We start from the raw sequence: 19,716 nt of genomic DNA, 5'->3' as shown, positions 1-19,716 counted from the left end.
CGCCCCCTTCATGTATCTTTTTAATTTAATACCAGCCGATCCAATGAAAACATAATTCGGAAGAATGATGATTATAAACTCCATTGCTCTACAGACTCAAAACAAAGTGAGCTATGCATTGAATGTGTCCTTTTTCCTCTCAATTTTTCCATATAGAGACTCTGCAGAATATAGACTCACTCTTTGGAAACTAGAAAGAGTCGAACATCTAACATCGATTCCTAACTTTGACGGGGACTACAATTTGCATGAACCAAAGCACTTCGGGTCAAAATAAGTAACCCCATGCAAGTTACCTCACATACCACTTTCTAGTTAATACGAGCAGGCCTCATTCAAATCAACGCCCCTATGACACTTCTGGCTCCCTCCAGCCCCATTCCCTACTCGCCTTGGAAGAGCACAGCAGGTATGTGCTTTAATAATGGGGGGATTCTCACCACATACGGCACAATACGAAGCTGGGTGAGCATTGGGATGTCTCCGATTAAAACACAATGTAAGTAATAGCCGGCAATGAGGATGTCAAGAGGCCCCGCACTTGTTGAAACAATTATGTTAGGATGTGATATTCCCATTGTGTGATTTTGGATACGGTATTCGGCGTGTGTTGAAGTTCCTCGTGTGTGTTCTCTGCGGTTCCCTTACGTAATATCAGAAACCCATTAGACAGACTCTAATTATTGGAAACTAGATCAGATCATTGAGATTAATGAAATCGATTGTTGAAGATCAATCTATATACTATAGAGTACATGAGAAATATACATGGGCACAATGAGACGTTCATAAAATTTGGATATATTGTGCTTTCAGCACAGATTGTTTGTCGAATGCAAAAATGATGGTTAACAATCTAATGCCAATTTTCTGTGTCTAAACAAATTTAGCTCTGTTGCATTGAAGGGCACTGATGCTTGAGTGGGATAACTCTGGGAACGATTACCCGCATGTTACCATTTTACACTATCCTGACAGGAGTGTCGTTGATGATGCCGAACAATTTTTTTGCACCTGTTCACCCATGGGTTTGCCTAACTTAGTTTTACAAGAAGGTTATGCCATTCCTTATTATCAGAGAAGTACAGAGTCAGGGTAGATAGGAAACGCACAAGCCCCAAGAGCTGGGGTCAATGTAGGGGATCCATAAATCGGATAATAATGCCCTCACACACCCTTGCAGGTGTCATGCTTCATCATCTGGGCTGCTCCTCGTCGGGTCGGCAGTGCAATACCCGACGGGCTCCCTTTAATAGGGGCTCTTTATCGGAGATCTTTATATCCGAAAGCCGTATGGTGAAGTGCGGGTAAGGGGGCAATATAGTGTAGATGGAAAAATAGTGAGTTTAAAATAGGATTGGGAGTACCGAAGTAAAGAAGTATTTTATTCTGGGGGTCTCCTACCCTAAATAAAAACAAGAACCGAGGCACAAGATCGAGTGTAATGTCTTGTGTCATGCTGTACCTTGTGTAACTAAGTGTTGGTCAACATGTTTCTCGCTATTGGAATAATCTCCTCGCGATTCTTCAGGACCTAGAAAATGAATAACTATCTACACCTAACTTAGAACACAACATGTTTGAAGGGATGTTTTGTTTAATCAAACTGTGAGAAATTGCTTTCTGTTTATTTAACTTTCAGCATCATAGGTGAACACTGAGGATAGTGGTAGCCCACCCATTAATCTACCAAGTCTAATGTATTGTTGGCATTTATTTTTAATTTCTAGAAGCAGAGTGACAGTTTTCTCTGGTCCTGCTAAAATGCCCGCAAACTTGAGAAAGTCATTGAAGGGCTGAAACTTGTTGACCCGCTGTTAGACCTGTCAGCCCTAGGGCGGTCTACCCCGTTTTTTTTGCCTTTGTTGCCTCATTTTTTCCGCCATCTTTTTGTTGGCCCTAGGTCTCTGGGCGCCTTACCACTGCTAAACAGTGCTGAGGTGCAGGTGCTCTCTCCTAACAACATGGCTGCCACAGGCCCCTGCTACTGCGGAGTGGCCACTGCATACACATACTAGTAGTCAGGAGCAGTCTGAGACATTTGGATACAGTATCTTTTTCCATCCCGCCTTTTTGTCCCATAGACTATTATGTGGAAGCTCCTGGAACCTTCCAGCCCTGGGAGGGAACTATGCTTTGCTGCCTTTTTGCAGGAGGGTCACCTGACCTGGGGGTATAAGAGGAAAGGAGGGAAACCTGACTAGTCAGTTGGGGCACCACTGGACCTGGGGGAACCTCTGCTGGAGCGTAGGCGGTTGGGCCTGGGGGAGAAACCTACACTACTGGGACTGACTGAGTCTAGGCACTGCTGTACCCAAGTTAGATGAGGGACTCTGCCTGCCTACTGATCTTGCCTGGTGAGGGGGCAACCCAGGGGACCATCTCCAGTGTGCTGCAGGGACCCACCCTGCCTCTGATGCCTGCCAACACAAACCCCTATTCTCCCCCCAAAGACCTGCAACTGAGACCATCCCGTTACTGCCCCAAGACAAGCGCCGTGCCATCCAGGCGCTGGAAGGAGAGGGGGACTGCCTGCTGTGGGCACCGCTGAGCAGGATCCACTGGTAACGTGCTACGCCCACCCAGCGCTATAGCGCCTGAACTGTGCCCCCCTGCGCGCTCTATGTGTGGGGCTGCTGTGCCCCTGCCTGTTTAAAGTTGCGAGCGCTGCACTATGGCTACCTGACCCCTCTGAGTTGTTGCTGCCAGCTCCCCCAAATCACCGCTGCCACCCAGGATTGAGTGGACCCACGGCTGTGCCCCTTTGCGTGCTGTTCCTTCCCTCTCCTATCGCTGGGAGCACCGAGCACCGACTGCCCAAATCACCACTGCAGCCCAGTCCCAGAACGCAAGCGCTAGGCCATGGAAGCGCTCACCTGCCAGGAATCACCGCTGCGGCCCGGGCGCCGCGAAATCAGAGGTGCCAGCAGCGTCTCCCACGTGGGCGCCTCAGGTAGAGGGGCCGAAGCGGAGTGCGCCGAAAGGGGGGGCCCGAGAATCATCGTCGCGGCCCGGGCACCTGCTGGGGAGAAGCTGTCTGCCGCCTGAGTTCCCGCCGCGGCCCCCGAAGCCTGGGAGGGCCGCGGCGGTGGTGGAGTAGGCCACCCTAGGCCCTGGCTGCGCGGGCGCGTGTTGCCCAGTGTCGTGGGCGTCCGCTGAGTCTTCGGCCGCGCCCCCCTTCACGCTGCACCCGGGTTGGCTCCCAGGCTCAGGAAGGAGAGGGAAGCTCGGAGCCCCTCCCGAGAGACGGCGCGGAGCGAACGACTGGGACTTGCCTCTTCTCCCCAGCGCCAGATAACATCTCTCCGGGGAGGGAGGCGAGGCCCACCATCACCACAGGGAGGCGAGGCCCACGATCACCACGGGGAGGCGGACTAAATTCGAGTGGCAGCCCCAGGAACGCCCAAGACGGTGGGAGAGGTAGGCCGAGAGGTAGGCCAAGCGGTAGGGGGCAGCATCTAACCTTCCTCCTGACTGGGCCTGACATGGTGTGCCCCCTGCTGGGCCCTGGGGCCTGAATTACGCACCGAGCGGCCCTTCTGTTGGGATAATACCTGTATGATACCTAGGCTTAGGAAATGGTGCTGATGTTGGATATCCCCACAGGGAGGGTTGCACTTCAGGAAGGTGTGCCTCGATAATGCTGCCCATGCTAACTGCCTACCTGCATTAACTTCCTAATTGATTGGACTACCCTCATTGAACTTGAGCCTGTGTTAACCTGTAACTCATTACCTACCGTGACCCATGTTTCTGGAAGGGTTTGTGCTACTGCCTTTGACCGGCCTGCCGTTCCAGGCCCTGTAGCACTTGGGTGAATTGATGCCCGTTTGATCTCAATGACTTATTTGTTGTCCTGCCAGTCCCTGATTCTTGTGGCTTGATGAATTGTTTGTTCTTCTGAAATGCACTGATTTAGTCACTGTGATGAATTGACTGTTGCCCAGCAGTTGTCTGGTACAGCTACTTAAATGAATTCAAGGTTATTGCAATCGTAACTGCTTATTCATGAAATTAATTGATCTTCCCCACTGTGAAGTAGATAAAGAATCTTGTGTTTTTACAAAACCACCTGTTGTGGCGTCCTTCATTGTGTGCGCATGGCTGAATCTGTGTGAGTGAGTGCTGCACCAGTGCTTTACACATTGCCTTCGGGTGCCTTCCTACCTCGTGCCAAGCTACCGTGTCAGAATTGGTGACCCCAGTTCTAACACCCGCAGAGATAGGGTAGCTTTTAACCCCCTGTCCTCGCACCCTTTTAACCCTATCCAATGGGGGCACCAGAATAAAAGCTTTTTCGCCCACCAGGAGATCGTTTTATTGACAATGTAAGTTCCTTTCACTCTGCCCCGACTCATCAACATCATCATTTTGCTCGTCAAAACATCTCCGCTCCTCCCGTTATGAAGCTTGGGAGTTGTAGCCCACACAAGGTACCTTGTGGTCCTTGTGTGAGGAGGGAACCCAATTATGAAGCATGTCACCTTCGGGTGAGTGAGAGTTCTTGTCCTAACAGCAAAGTGTTCCTTTCTCATATTACCAAACGTGCAATAGTGTGTGAGACTGCACTTCTCTAGCTCCCAGGTAAATATATTGAAGGCTAGCCAGACAAAACAACTTGCAATGTTTGAGAGAAATGAAATATACAAACCTGCAGATTACTCCTATTAGAAAGATTAGACTGCATAAGACATCCACCTTGTTTTGCAAATCGCGGATGTACAATTTTACTTTCTTTTTTAAACCCACGCCTTCTACATCATAGAAGCACTGTGGAAAATAATATAAAACCACAATTAATATTACAAAACACAAGTAGTGGCAGGTTTTATACATTTATTTGTGCACAGAAAACAGGTTTGAAAGCCAGCACGTGAAAAAGTAAACAATACGAATAACCTAAAGCATGCAGATGGTAGGAGATGCCAACTCCAAACACCGATTTGGAAATAAGCATCTGGAACACTTTCAATGAGCAACCTATCGCTGGCACACGGTTCTTACCTCAAAAATAAAAACCAACAGGGCTCTCAAGTTTAAAAGTTTAAAATACTTCCCTGTTTTTTTTTTGCAGACAAACATGATGAAGCAATGCACACGAAACAACACATGAACAATGGCTTTGCAAAAGGCATTTTCCAGTTGCATTTTAGGTAGTGCTTCCTGCTTCATGAAATACAAGCATTGGCAAATCTTATAAGTCCAGCATTGGCTGGCAGCCTTTTGGCTTGGGTAATTCTTGTTTTGGGGAAGATGCCGTGTCCTCATCAATTAAAAGGAAAATAAACTGTCTAAAGTCAAAAATATTTTTGGACCAAAAATATAGCACACATTATCATAATAGTCCCTGGCACTGTAGGGAATCATTTTGTCCAGTGAAAGGACCACCTGCTGTCACTCACAGTTAAGTCACCCAAAGGCTGAAAAGTGTGTTGTGTTATCCCATATTGCATGCTGGAGTGGGTGGAAATAAAATATGAATGACACAAAAACAGACTAATGGATGCTGTGAGGCTGAAAATCCTTATAACTTCCATGAAATACACACACGTTTAGCAAAATGAAAAGGTCTTAGCTAACAATAGACATAAAAAGCAAATTGCTAATTCTTTTTTGTAAGTTTTTTGCAAACCTCTATTATGTACAGAGTGGGTTGATAAGATAGATAAATAGACAGCCTGATAATGACAGATGGGTAGTGCAGATAGATGGATAGTTTTGCATGGCTAAATAGATGTACAATTACAGATGGTTGCATAGATAGATGCTAGAGAGGGATGCATTCGTAGAGAACCTTGTATGGATAGAGGAATGCTTAGATCAGGGGTCTCCAACCTTTTCTGTAATGAGAGCTACTTCTGATCAGTGAAAACTGTTTTGAGCTATTGAAGGCCAAGTAACATGCACGGTGTTACGAGACACCCTCTTGCTCAGTTTTATTGACTTTTAACCTATTGTCCATGGAGACCGATACTATGGTTTTAACAAAATACTTTGACTAGGGGTATTATGATAGGGATGCCATGTGCGTCGTGAGTGCATGGTCTGTGGAGATGTATGAACATTTGTGTGAATGGATTGGATATACTTCTATGGACGACTGAGAGCATGTGTGGCATGTACTTGCCACAGGACACACCTTTCACCATATGTGGCACTGTTACATGTACAACACCAACATATAACCATTTTTTTTAAATGAGAGAAATTAAAAATGTAGAAAACTATTGTTAAAAAATGTTCATAGTAAGGAACACATTTAGATCGGAACACAGACAAATTGCCCTCGCCAAACTGCAGCTGCCCCTGTACTAGGGAGGGCTTTGAGGCTTACTTCTTCACCGCCCAACTTCAATGGGTATCACATTGGACAGCGGGCCGAGCACTAGGGAAACTGACCACAGTCACCGGGCAGATCCAGACCCCAACCATAAATTGCATGCTGCTGCCAGGGGTGACACCACTTCAGAACAAGCCTCTCCAGGTGACAGTGAGTAAGTAAGTAATGTATTATGCATAATTAATTAAAATCATTGCATATGGTAGTCATACAAAATAAAAAAAAGCACAGTTTCTTAGTAATATAACATCTGTACATTTAAATTAGAAGAAATACTTTTCTAAAAATCAGAGAATATTATACAATTATAAAAAGTGGAAAGGTTAATATTCTTAAAACGTGCAAGTAGGAGGAGTTTGCAAATCATCCGAAGACTAATCACTGTTTCGTTAGACCACTAGCAAATCTAATTGGATATTTAATCTTTTCTCTGTAATATCCAAAATTTTTGTAAGGCGACAGTTTAATTGAGTAACAGTCGGATTAAAACATAGAAGTATTGCTTGTCTGCAAGTCCTCACACCATGCTGTATAAAAAACGGTTTTAATAAGGATACCCTTATGTCTTTCAGTTTTTCGCATACACAGATGATGTGGGTAATATTCTCTTCACCTAGTCCACATAATCTACATTCACTGTTTTGTCCAGTTCGTTTCCATGGACGTAATAATGCTTTTATGGGTCCAACCCCCAATCTTAACTTCAAGAATTTTTGTTTTGTATGTATCTTTATTCCTAAGTTTAGATAGGATTGAGGGTTGCCATTTTTATAATTGTTTATAACTGTCCATCCATGAGTACGTTTTGACAATATTTCCTTATCCAGTGCGAGGGAGATGCTTTTTGTTGCTTTTGTCGCCAGTTTTTTAAAAACATTGTGGGATACTGAAGTGTTCCATAGGTTCTCTAATCCCAGTTTCTCAATTGAATCTTTAAGATATTTATTAGATGGGGATTTGTTGTTCCGAAGTTCATTCTATCCATAGAAGGTCATTTAAAGTGCCTTTTTCAGCTAGTCTGATTTTATGCCAGCTTTTTGCGTAGGCTCCCATTCGCTCCACTGTTTGGTTTTGTACACCAAATTCCAGTCGAAGTTGGGCTGGAGAGACATATCTTGGAAGCTGGAATATCACACGATATGCAGGTGACAGTGGCGCGTGCTTGCCTGATACGCATACATAAGATGAACTGCGAGGCGCCCATGTACTCACCCATCCTGCCGCTGGTGGGATTGCCCAGAGTTCGGGCACACACCACGGAACGGATGTTCCAAACCTGGACAGAGCACACACTTACAGAAGTAGGCTCACTCCATCTAAACGGGCAACTGCAGACATTTGCTACATTGGCGGCTGATATGGAACTCCCCAGAGGACAATTCCTTATGTATGGGCAACTGCTCGAAGATTGCCGCAGAATGTGGCACACAATAGATACAGAACCCCCTACACATCCAGTAATGCACACACTACTGTAGATGGGCCCGGGACGACACCTGGATATACAAAGTGATACGGGCCCTCAACCCACTCACCTTTGTGCCCCTCCGGGAAAAATACGAAACTGAGTTCCAAAGACAGCTCCATGATAAAGAATGGGCCCGCGCCCTAGAGTGCCCTAAAAAAGTGTCCCGCAATTACTGCTTCAAAAACATACAATTGCATTTACTGCACCGCGCCTACCTCACCCCCGAGAAGCTCCAGCAATATTACCCAGATGGGTCCTTCACATGCCCCAAATGCCCAGAACCCAGCACTTCCTTTAAACACATGTTCTGGGACTTCCCAGCGCTCCGCATCTACTGGACCACAATCCACGCCATCTTCCTGGCAGCCATGGGAGGTCTGCACACTAGGCACTAACAAATGCCGCAAGAATATGAAAGTCGAGACCCGCTTTGTGTCCTTGGCGCTCCTTCTAGCTAAGCGGTGCATAGCAATGCATTGGAAGGCACCGGGGGTGCCTCCGTTAGCAGCATGGGTGAGGGGTGAGGGCAGTTAAAAAATGGGGCGCGGTGGAGGAAGAGATACTTCAGATCGCAAGGGAACCCGTAAGCAACCTATATCTATGCCGTGGGCTATGCTACTCCACTCCTTCACACAAGAAACATCAGATGAGTCGGGGTCCCAGGCTACCCACTCCCCAGTAGCGCATGCACACCCCACGGCAACACAAGGCAGTCCCCCTGTGGAATAGACGTTGGGTGGGTCTAGGCTAGATGCCAAGAATGGACAATACACACATCACCCTTCATGCGACTTCCCATTCCCCCCCCCCCGCGCATGCACAATCAGAGACCTAGCCAGAAGGCAATAGTTCCATAATAGGTTGTCTTTCTTCTTTTCATCTTTCTTCTTAGGAACAGCCACCCCCTAGTGAGTACTACAATAGTTAGACGGCCCCTACCACTTGGCATAACATGAGACAAGGTGTACCCCAGTTATATCTCCCCAGTTTCTCCAGTTTAAATCATTAGCTGACACATAGCACTAACTACAGCGTAGGGCTGGCAATGAGAGCGAACGCCCGACTCCCAGTACAGCTCATAGCCTACCTTATATGGACACAGTACTCGCCTCACCCATCTATCCGTATCAACACCCCCCATTCCAGAACTGTTCAGTGGGGCATATTCTGTGATGTAATTCTACTCCATGACAAGATATATAATTGATGAAATATATGTTCTAATCGAAATTGCTACTATTGTACTGTACTTACAAAAATGCCAATAAAAAAATTATTAAAAATAAAAAAGTAAGGAACACATTTCTGCACCTGATGAAACATTTTTCTGCACTTTAAATTTCTCCCAATTAAAAAAATGGCTTTATATTTCAGTTATTAATATGGCAGCATGTTTACCAGCCAGTGGGAGCACGATGCCTGCAGTTTGTAAATGTGACTCTTTGAAAAGTGAGAACATTAAAATGAAGAGTTAACTTAATCATCAAGTCAACGCTTCATTTTTATTTTATTTAAAAGCATTCAGAAAAATCATTTTGTTCTCATGCTCCATTATTGTGTTGAAAACGCTTTTTTTTTATTTAAGAGTTAAAGTCCTCAGAGCTTCAGTTCTGAACCTCTGTGACCCACATGGGTCATAAATCCGAGTGAAGCACTGCTCATTACTAAGCTCAGCTATCTGTAGCCTGATAATAATGTAAAATAAACATAACCTTTCCTTAACTTTAAAATGAAAACTCAAACGTTATTTATTGTAGTTCTCAATTAAAAATGAACTCAAGTCTTGGAGCTACTCTGAAGGTTTCTACGAGCTACTGTTTCTATGATAATATATTTCTTGGAAATAAAGTACTTTTGACTTTTACTGGTAGCTCACGTGATCGACTGGTTGGAGACACCTGAGATAGATAGATAGATAGATAGACTGATAGCTACGGAGGCAGGTAGACAGATTTGCAAAGAAAGACCAATAGATACATAGAGAAATAGACAGAGTTGTAAGGGTACATTAGAGAGACAGACAGACAGACAGACAGACAGACAAATAAATTGACAGACAGATGAGAGATGGACATAGACCGACAAGTAGACAGCGGTAATGGTTGCGAGACAGAAAATTAGCTAGACAGGCAAATAAACAGAAAGACTGGTAGACAGACCAACAGATAGGGTTGCGAAGCTACATAGATGGGACACAAAAATGGAAAAAACAACACAGCCTCGTATTGTAATATCATATTTAAATATCTCTATAAGCACGACAAACAAAAGCACAGAAAACAAACTAGAAAACTATACAAGCAGGACATAAAGACTAAATTGGTTTAAAAGTATAACTGTAGTCCTCAATTAAAATACAATACAGTATGACATACAAGAGTGCAGTTATACTAAAAGGAGGATAACTTCATAAAGAACTGTTTCAAATAGACAATCTGGACTATGTAATTACGGATTATGATTCATTTTCTTATGTTCAGGACATGGTGGTCTCTCAATCTTGTTTGAGCGATCATAATGTGATTAATATAATAGTTTCAATACAAACCCCAGATACTGAATCATGGTCTATAATTAATAAAGGTGTTTCTATTCATTGCAAGTCTGGAAGGTGTTTCTGGGACCCTTCCACTATGAAAGATGTACAAAATATTCTCGCCCAAACCTTACTTGAACTAGATGATTGGCAGGGTAGGGAATTTTCATGTTTTGAAACTCTTAAGGAAACCCTTACCATGAGAGCTAGGAAATTAAGTAAACCTAAAAAGCCATATCTCCCTCCTAGTTTATTATTACCCCTAAATAAGGAAATAAATAAACTCGTAAGGCAACCGTTCATTAGTAGAACTAAGGAAAATGAGTATAAGCTAGCCTTATTAAGAAGAAGGAGAGCTAGACTTAGAATCAAATTAAAAAGAGAAAAAGAAGATTCTCTCTGGATCAGGTTAAGAGAGGCATCGGCCTTTAATAAATCTAGCGCATTCTGTACCCTAATATGGAAACGTTGTGGGGTAAGAACTTCCCCTATCCCTATCTCTATTGCTGAAAATGTCTGGATATCATTTATATCCAGTTTGTATGCTTCTAATAATGTAGAGGGGGACAGCTGGGATTCAGCCCTAAATAGTCAGCCTAATATAGAGCTCCCATCTGAGAAAACGATCGCTTCGGTGATAAAGAGTATGAGTGCGTCCGGAGCTATGGGCCCGGATGAGCTGCCCATGTCTATAATAAAGCAAGACGTTATATCCTGGAGTAGGATTCTCCTTCCAGTATTCCGTGCGTGCTTTTTACAGAGATCAGTCCCTAATTCTTGGAGGGGAAGTATATTAATCCCGATATTCAAAAAAGGAGAGAGGGATAGCCCTGGGAACTATCGTTTAATTGCTCTTTTAGATTCGATAGGGAACATTTTTGCAAAATGTCTTTTGATTTTAATCTCTGAATGGATGGAAGCGAATGACATCCTACCTTTGGAACAAACTGGATTCCGTAAAGAGCATGGTACACTTGATAACTTAACAGCATTACAGGTGATTGTCGATAAATATGTACGTGTTCGCGGTGGTGGAATATATGCGGCATTCATTGATTTCTCCACAGCGTTTGATAAGGTCGACCGACCAACCCTGTGGAGAAAACTCGCTATTCTAGGGATGCCGTTATATTTACTCGAACTTGTAAAAGCCCTTCACTCGAACACGTGGTGTAAGGTATTACAAGGTGGAGAAAGAGGTTTGTCTCAATCTATTCCCTCACCTAATGGGCTGAAACAAGGGTGCATATTGGCCCCTATATTGTTTTCTCTCTATACGGCAGACCTTCCTTCTTCCATTTCAGTGTGCGGTGGGATAGCCCCGATAATTGGAGGGTCTCCTGTATCAATTTTAATGTATGCAGATGATATCCTCATATTAGATTTAACTCCGAAGGGCTTGTCTAACCGCTTATGTGCATTAAATCAATTTGCAGAAGCAAATTTCATGAAGATTAATGCTTCGAAAAGTAAAATCATGTGTATTTTTGGAAAGAAAAAATGTAGGTCTGTAAATTATGGATGGGCCATAGGCGGACATAAGTTAGAGGTGGTAAAAACCTACACCTTTTTGGGTAAAATAATCTCGGCAAACTTAAGTGAGAAACTCCATACAGATCATAACTCGCGTAAAGCATTAGCCCATGGTATGGGATTATGCTCCTTGTACAAGGCTACAGGGAAGAGACACCTTACACTATTTATGGAGGTATTTAGGGCAAAGATCCCTGCAACTTTATTGTATGGGTTAGAATTAGTAGAGTTAAAACACTGGGGATTTTTACATAGAATGGAAGGAAAGATATTAAGAAGAATTACTTCCATTAATACAGCTTGTTCTGTATCCTCATGTAGATTGGAGTTCGGACTCCGAAGTTGTTGGGTACAGGGGCTGATAGCTCTGGTAAGGTGGGTAACTTGCATAGCTAGAGGTAAAAAGGATTCCTTACGGGAAGCCATAAAAAATGAGCTTCTGGGCAATTTCAATGAGTTTTCCCTGTTAGTAAAAAACTTTAGAGAAGCAGTAATTCTGTTAGAGTTGGATGTAAGTACTCTGTTCCTACTTACTCCCTCTGAACTAAAGTCTAAATTAAAAAATGCATCTTGGGAGCTCAGTTATAAATTGGATATGATTGCCCAACAAGGAAAATCGAAAAGGCAACTTCTTTTAAACACATATACATTAAAGCTGCCACAACAATACCTCACATGGAATATCCCCCACAGAGTCCGTAGGTTATGGTACCTATTAAGACAAGATTTGCTTCCACTAAATCAACTTTTAGCTAAATGGTTTGGTGTATCTCCTATATGTAATCTTTGTCATAATGCTGTACAGGATCGTAATCACGTTCTGTTTATCTGTCCTGCTTTACGCCCATTGCGTTATAAATGGTTGAAACCTATTTGTTTACAATTAGGAATTTTAAATGTAAACACTATTTTTCATGCACTTTACTGTCCTCCAAATGAAATGTTCTGTTTTAAAGCTTTTAACTTTTTTAAAGGTTTTTTAAATATTTATTGAATGAAATATAGAGAAATATCTGTCAATTGTCTGACCAGTGTATATGATGTATCTTCTTCTCAACTGTTTGTCTGTGATTTTATTGTAAGTATTGTTGTATAATTGTGTCTTTATTTTATGTGGCCCTCTTTGAGAGCCAAAACATAATAAACTTAAATTTGAATTTGAAACTTATAACCACAAAGAGATATCATTTTTCCAAGTTAAAAATATGCTAATTTGGGGGGGGGGGGGGGGGGGCTGCTCTGCACTACATGTGACCCTCATGGAATGTACAGGTTGGACTGCTTCTCCTTCTCAGATATGATTGTCCTACACCTAAACATGTGAGAATTGAAGTTTATAAATTTACAATGTGTGAGATACATATCTATTCATTTCAATGTGTGCGAAATGCTTTGACTACATACTGTATGTAAGAATTCGTTGTTTTTGAAAATAGAAATAAAGTATTAAATCCTGATCCGCAATCCGCCCAATATCAGCAACATATAGAGGCATCCAAGCTTCTACTTTGCAGCCCGGGGTGTAGTGTTATCTCTGCTACAGAATGCGCTTGAAGGCGAGCCTGGCGAGTGCGGTGGTGCAGTGAAAATCGACGGAGTGTGCCATGCTGACCGACGAGTGCAAGATGGCGGTCTAGGCGGAATACGGACGGAGCCCGACCAGTAACTGGCGCACTGTGGGAGGTAGTGGCGATCCTGTGTCACCTGCACCTGCATCCTATGACTGAGTTGGCCGGCTGCCCCGGGTGCTGCCGTTACTGAGTGAAAGCGGAGAGACTGACCTGTTACTGCGGGACGGCAACGCAGCGGCTCCTCGTGGCAGCCTACTCGCTGATATAGTGCTGCTGACCTGAAATCCATGCCGAGATTGTGGGGCGCTGAGAGGCCTGTTGGAGATCCCTGGCTCCGGAGGGGGACGTGATTTGGCGCCCGCAGTGCGCTGAGGTAGGTGGGGGTGGCCCATGCCTTGGCCCGTGGCTGTGGAGGTGGGTGCGTGCCGGGGCTCTGGGTCATGGCCCGCTGCCTGTGGTATGCATGCGGGGTTAGAGCGGGCCTGCCTTTATTCGCCGCTTGGAGATCCCTCGCCTTGGGGAACACCTGAGAGCTGTGTCTGGTGCGGCAGGGCGGCTGGGAGTACTGCTCTTCATGTCCTGGCCGGCCCCTGGTCCCCTGCTTTATGAGGCTGGTGCTGCGGGCCCCGTGATGTGTGCTGCCTGGCGCTCGATGACGGATTGAGCTGTCGTGAGGCACTGTCGGCCCCAGGGAGGCAGGCTGGTGTACGCAGCCCTATGCTCATCTTTCTGTTGGCCTGAGACCCTAAGTGCATAACGCTGCACACTTGCGATCTACGGTGCAGAGTACATGAACTGAGCCTGGTGCGTATACTGTGGGGGCCTGGTTGGATGCCTGTGGCTCTGTGCCCACGAATAACTGCTCCTTGAATTCACTTGTGGTACTGACTTGCTTGTCTTTCCCTTGGCGCTCCGCCTGGTCGGACTGTGGGGGAGCCTGAGGGCGTTCTTGCCGTCAATGACCTGCGGCTGGTAATTGTTGAGCTTGTGGATATTTACCTGTCATCTGGAAGCCTAAACCTTTGGATCTCTGGAGAACTGTTGAGTTGCAGTGGGCCTGCATCCGAGCCTACTTTGAATCTATGGCCCCCTTACTGCCCTAGGAGTATCACATTTTGTATATGGTGTGAGTATGTCGATCTGATGGTAGCTGACATATAGGATTTACGCTGCACTACACTACCAATCCATTTGCCCGAGAATTGATACTTTGGAATATTCCTGGGCAGTTCTTGGTGTCTTGCACTCTCTGTCACTAACAATGGGGAAGCCGGACAAGTTACAGCCCCGCCTCACATTTCGAGTCGCGGAAATCGGGCAGGGCTCAGCAGAAAGCTGGGGTGTTGATACTTGGAACGGACGTGGATGAGCAGGGTCGACTGGCTATAGTGCACAGGACGATTGGAGAAATGAATGTCCTTCTGGTAAATGTGTATGGCCCTAACGCGGATGATCGCCCCTTTTTTGATGATGTGTGGCACCGCATTTCCGCTTTCCCTACTGATGACATTATGTGGGGTGGGGATTTTAATACCTACTTGAATGTGGCGTTGGATAGAGAGGTTTCTGAGGTGGTGTGACACAGGTCATCTGCTGACGCTCTCCTGGGTATAATGGATGCTGGCAATTTGCATGACATTTGGCGTACGAGAAACTCTGGTGTCAGGGAACACACACTTATCTCCACTGTGCATGGCACTTGGTCTCGCCTGGACTATTGGCTTATGTCGGAGGCTATATGTCCTTATGTGGTTGATGTTCAGCATTTGGCCAGAACTCTGTCTGACCATTCACCTGTACTTATTGAGCTACAAGTGTCCGACTATGCTAGGTCTCCTTTTCATGGACATTGCAACCTTCGTCCCTGACTGATCCGGTATTTAAACAAACTGTGGGTGAAGCCATACATAACTATTTTAAGGATAATGTGGGAACGGTCGAAAACGTGGGAGTACTGTAGGAGGCCTTCAAGGTTACGATTAGAGGGGTATGTATTGGTGCGCAGGCTGGGGTTTTGAAGGACCTGCGGCGCCAAATTGGTAAGCTTGCAGCGGAAATTTTTGAGCTAGAGCGTGAATATGTCCTGAATCACGCCCCCGAGCATCTCTCTAAGGTTCGCGAGCTCGCTACAGAGCATAACGAAACGGTAGACCAGGAAATGTTACATAGATCCCGTCGAAGCACTGCTCGGTTTTATGGAGAAAGTGGACGTCCTAGCCGATCGTTAGCTCAGAAATTAGCGGCGCTGCGCAGCCAGGCTCACATCACCGAACAGCTGGACGAGGAGGGAGTGGCACATTATGATACCTTGGGGATAAGTAGGGTGGTGCTGGACATTTATTCACATCTGTATAGTAAGCGCAACTCGCCCCCTACCGCAGACATTAATAAGTACTCAGAGGACGTGACTCTCAGTTGGTTGTCCTCGGCACAACGCGAATATATCACACAGCCCTTTGATGTAGAAGATGTGAAGTTAGCTATAATGTCCCTCTCCACCTGTAAAGCGGCGGGATTGGATGGACTCCCCAGTGAGTTCTATAAGGCATATGTTGACGAGCTTGCCCCGGGTGTTAGAGGTTTTTACGGAGGCGTATGACTCTGGCGCTTTGCCTAAATCTCTTACGGAGGCCCTCCTGGTGCTTTTTCTGAAGCCTGATAAGGCTTCAAACACCTGTGACTCCTACCAACCGTGCTCTATTATAAACATAGATGCCAAAATCTTGGCTAAGATGATAGCTACCAGACTCCAGCCATTGATCCCAAAACTCGTGCTTCCGGACCAGTCGGGGTTTGTGCCCTCTCGTTCCACGTCGCATATTCTCCGTACTGTCTTTTCTACACTACACTACTCCAAGCAAGATGTTCAGGCAGTGACGATCCTTTTAGACGCCGCCAAGGCGTTCGATTCGCTTCAGTGGGACTACATGTTCGCCATCTTGTTACGAATGGGCCTACTGCCGTTTTTTCAAAAATTGATATATCTATTATATAATGCGCCGATGGCTCGGATACGTGTTAATGGTTGGCTATCAGATACGTTCTCTATCCACTGCGGCACGCGACAGGGTTGCCCCCTGTCGCCCATGCTTTTTGCATTGGCTCTGGAGCCACTTGCTTGTAAGCTGCATCAGTGTCATGCAGGGGCAGCTTTGCGATTTCGACAGCGACCACTAGTGGTGTCGCTGTACGCAGATGATATGTTACTTTACGTCCGGGATCCTGCTATACATCTATCGGAATTGCTGCGTGAATATATCAGATTTGAAAGATATTCTGGTCTGGGCATCAACTGGGCTAAATCCACTGTGTTCCCTCTCACAGCAGGCACTAGGGAGATAGATCTCGAATTCCCCCTGAAGTGGTCGACTGAGCCCGTGAAGTATCTGGGCGTGTGGCTGCACAGGGACCCGAATAATGTGATCACTGCAAATTACGGTTGTGCGGTCTCCGCCATCACGGAACGGGCCGAGCGCTGGGCCAAACTCCCTCTCTCACTCGCTGACCGCATCGCGGTCATAAAAATGACCTTTTTGCCCAAGCTGCTTAACTTGTTTGCTAACATTCCCATTCGCCTGAATGTTGTTCAATACGCTGCAGTCGACCATGTTGACGTTTGTGTGGGGGGGGCAAGAAACCCTGCTGCAGCTAGAGTGTGCTGGTTCATCCGTTTGAATTTGGTGGATTCGAAGCCCCTGATTTGAGGTTATACTATTTATGCGCGCAGGCACAGTACGCTCACTTTTGGTATTTGCCTCCGAAATTTCAGCCACATGCAGCTATTGAGACAGATTCGGTGCTTCTGATGTCTCTGACTGCTGCGGCCCTGTCTGGTGGAGCGGGAGGTTCACGCGGTGAGATCAGCCCAGTGCACTGCATAGCCTGGACATGGAAAACTCTAGCTAAAAGGGCGAATCTGGAATATTTATAACGCTCCCCCTCGCTGCACATCCGGGTATATCGGCGGATCAGGAGCCTGCGGCCCTGAAGGTGCTTAGTGAAGTAGGAATTAGACGTTTGGGAGACTTGTATAGCCAGGGTCGCTTTCGCTCGCTGTCGGACTTCCAGGGAGAGCGTGATGCCAGAATGATACTCCGTTTCACGTATGTGCGGGTGCGACAGGCAATCCGTGCTGTATGCCCAGCATATCCGGAGGAGCCGCGCACCTTGCTGGCACTGTGGGCGGTGCTGGTTAGCGCAGAACGTAGTGGTCTTATTATCAAGTTACATAATACATCCCTAAGAAAAACTGATCCAAACGACTCCCCTTCCTATAATAAATGGAAGACAATCTTGGGCGACGCTTTTTCCTTAGACTCCTGGAAACTCTGTTGTAAATTAACTGGGCGCCTGACGGCGAACTGTAACCTTCGCATGATCCATTTCAAATACATACACCAGCTTTACTATACACCGATACAGTTGCGAAGGTCTGGGTTGCGCGACAATGCATGTTGTGTGCACTCTGGTCAGGCGGATGCAGATTTTATGCATCTAGCCTGGTGTTGCATCGGTGTGCACAACTTCTGGGTTAAGGTCATGCGCATACTTACAGCTGTAGTCATGGAAACTGTTGAATGTGTTCCGGAAGTGTGTCTGTTGGGATGGGTACAGAAGATCAAGCCCTGCAATAGACGGCTCGTCGCCATCTCTACTGTGTTTGCTAAACGGGCAGTTGCACAATGTTGGGGAGCAAAAACTGTTCCAACTGTCCAGAGGTGGATTCGCGATTTGATATATTGCAAGGATCAGTTGGGTGTGCATGCTGAAGAGTTGCCTGAGGCCTCGAGTCCAAAGGACTTTTGGGCCCCCCTGACTGGGTATCTCCTTGGGAAACCTGACTTGCAGTGAGGCATTGTGTATTCTAGGCTGTCCTAACTTTAATACTCCTAAATTGAGAAAAATCCTAAATGTAAGACTTTCGGTATTCACAGAAGGCATTTAGGAGTCCTAAAGTTAGGAGTCCTAACTTCTGTGAATACCGAAATGAGTAGGTGCCTTCTGTGAATACCAAAATGGTAGTAAATTTAGGATTTTGTCTTCAGTTAGTTCTGTGAATTGGGCTCTATATGTTTATAGCATAAAACTCTTCCTTGTCCGTAAGAAGCTTTGCAATTATACATCTGCCTTTCGTATAAGTAGTATGGTCAATAACCGACACATGTGATATCTTGTGTAGCAACATCAATACTCCATTTTTCTTGCCATCAGCAGTAGAAAAAAGTATGTCACTCACCCATTTAGAGTGTATAGATAGGGATACTTTCTGGTCTATTTTTCACTCTTGTAAGAGAATAATATCCCTTTTCAATCTGTCTATATAATCTATGATTTTGCTTCATTTCATAGGGTGGTTTAGGCCTTTTGTGTTAAAGGAAATAATATTTAGATGATTAGTTGGTATATCCATATGGGATCAAGGAGATGTCCTAACCACAATAGGAAACCGTAATATGCAAGATGGTAAATAGACCCTCGACTCTATAGATCACAAGCCATTATGTATAAACAATAGGATGAAAGAGCCAATTAGAGGACCATTATGACATTTGTTTCCTTAATCTTTGCATGACGGCACAATTGGAACACCTTGTCATGTCAGCAATAAAATCAAATCGCATATTCGTAAAACAAGGAGTAAAATAAGAAGGTAGAGTGAGTGGGGTCCAGTCATATCCATAGACACCAACCATTATGAGAAATATAAGCAATAATACAAACAGGAACAAAACTATATCCCCAGCCCCGTCCAACCTAACCTACAAAGAAAGGCAACATGGGGAAAGAGGAGAATATTCTCCATTGGTGAACAAAAACATCAAACATAGCCATTCATTATAATAACAGATACTAGAACGGAGACATGCTGATAGTGTACTGTTGTGTCAACAATTAAAAGCTTGCACACTGCAAAACTTACAGTTGTTACAGTATATATCACCTGATATGTCACATCATGGACCCACTAACAGAAAGACGATGACGCCAGGTGCCTAGTAAATGTTCCATTAGTAGATAACAGGTGAAGAAAAAACTCAATGGGGTACGACTCATATTGGACATATGTAGACTTGTTTAGCAAGTGGAGAAGTGTTGGATAAAATGATTAAGCCTCACTAACGTGAGTCTCCATTCAAGAGTCATCCAAGTCATCTTGTAATCTCTTACATATTAAGTCAGTTTGAAAGAAATACAACGAGCCGTTAAAGGAGATCCTGAAGCAAGATGAACCTGTAAAGGAAAATACAATTTGTCTGGCTCTTAGTCT

At 45.0% G+C, this 19,716-nt stretch overlaps 1 protein-coding gene across 1 annotated transcript in view; it reads right to left on the bottom strand.

The window, feature by feature from the left end:
* Positions 1-19,716, bottom strand: part of LOC146808453 (transient receptor potential cation channel subfamily M member 2-like) — a 2,757,229-nt gene that overhangs the window by 1,164,788 nt on the left and 1,572,725 nt on the right. Inside the window, exon 18 of the mRNA XM_085623562.1 lies at positions 4,652-4,770. Within this exon, the coding sequence (XP_085479688.1) occupies positions 4,652-4,770 (119 nt within the window). The remainder of the gene's footprint in view (positions 1-4,651; positions 4,771-19,716) is intronic.

The sequence above is a fragment of the Triturus cristatus genome, chromosome 8, assembly GCF_964204655.1.
Source record: "Triturus cristatus chromosome 8, aTriCri1.1, whole genome shotgun sequence".
In the NCBI taxonomy this organism is placed as follows: Eukaryota; Metazoa; Chordata; class Amphibia; order Caudata; family Salamandridae; genus Triturus; species Triturus cristatus.
This window is presented reverse-complemented; position numbering and strand designations above follow the sequence as displayed.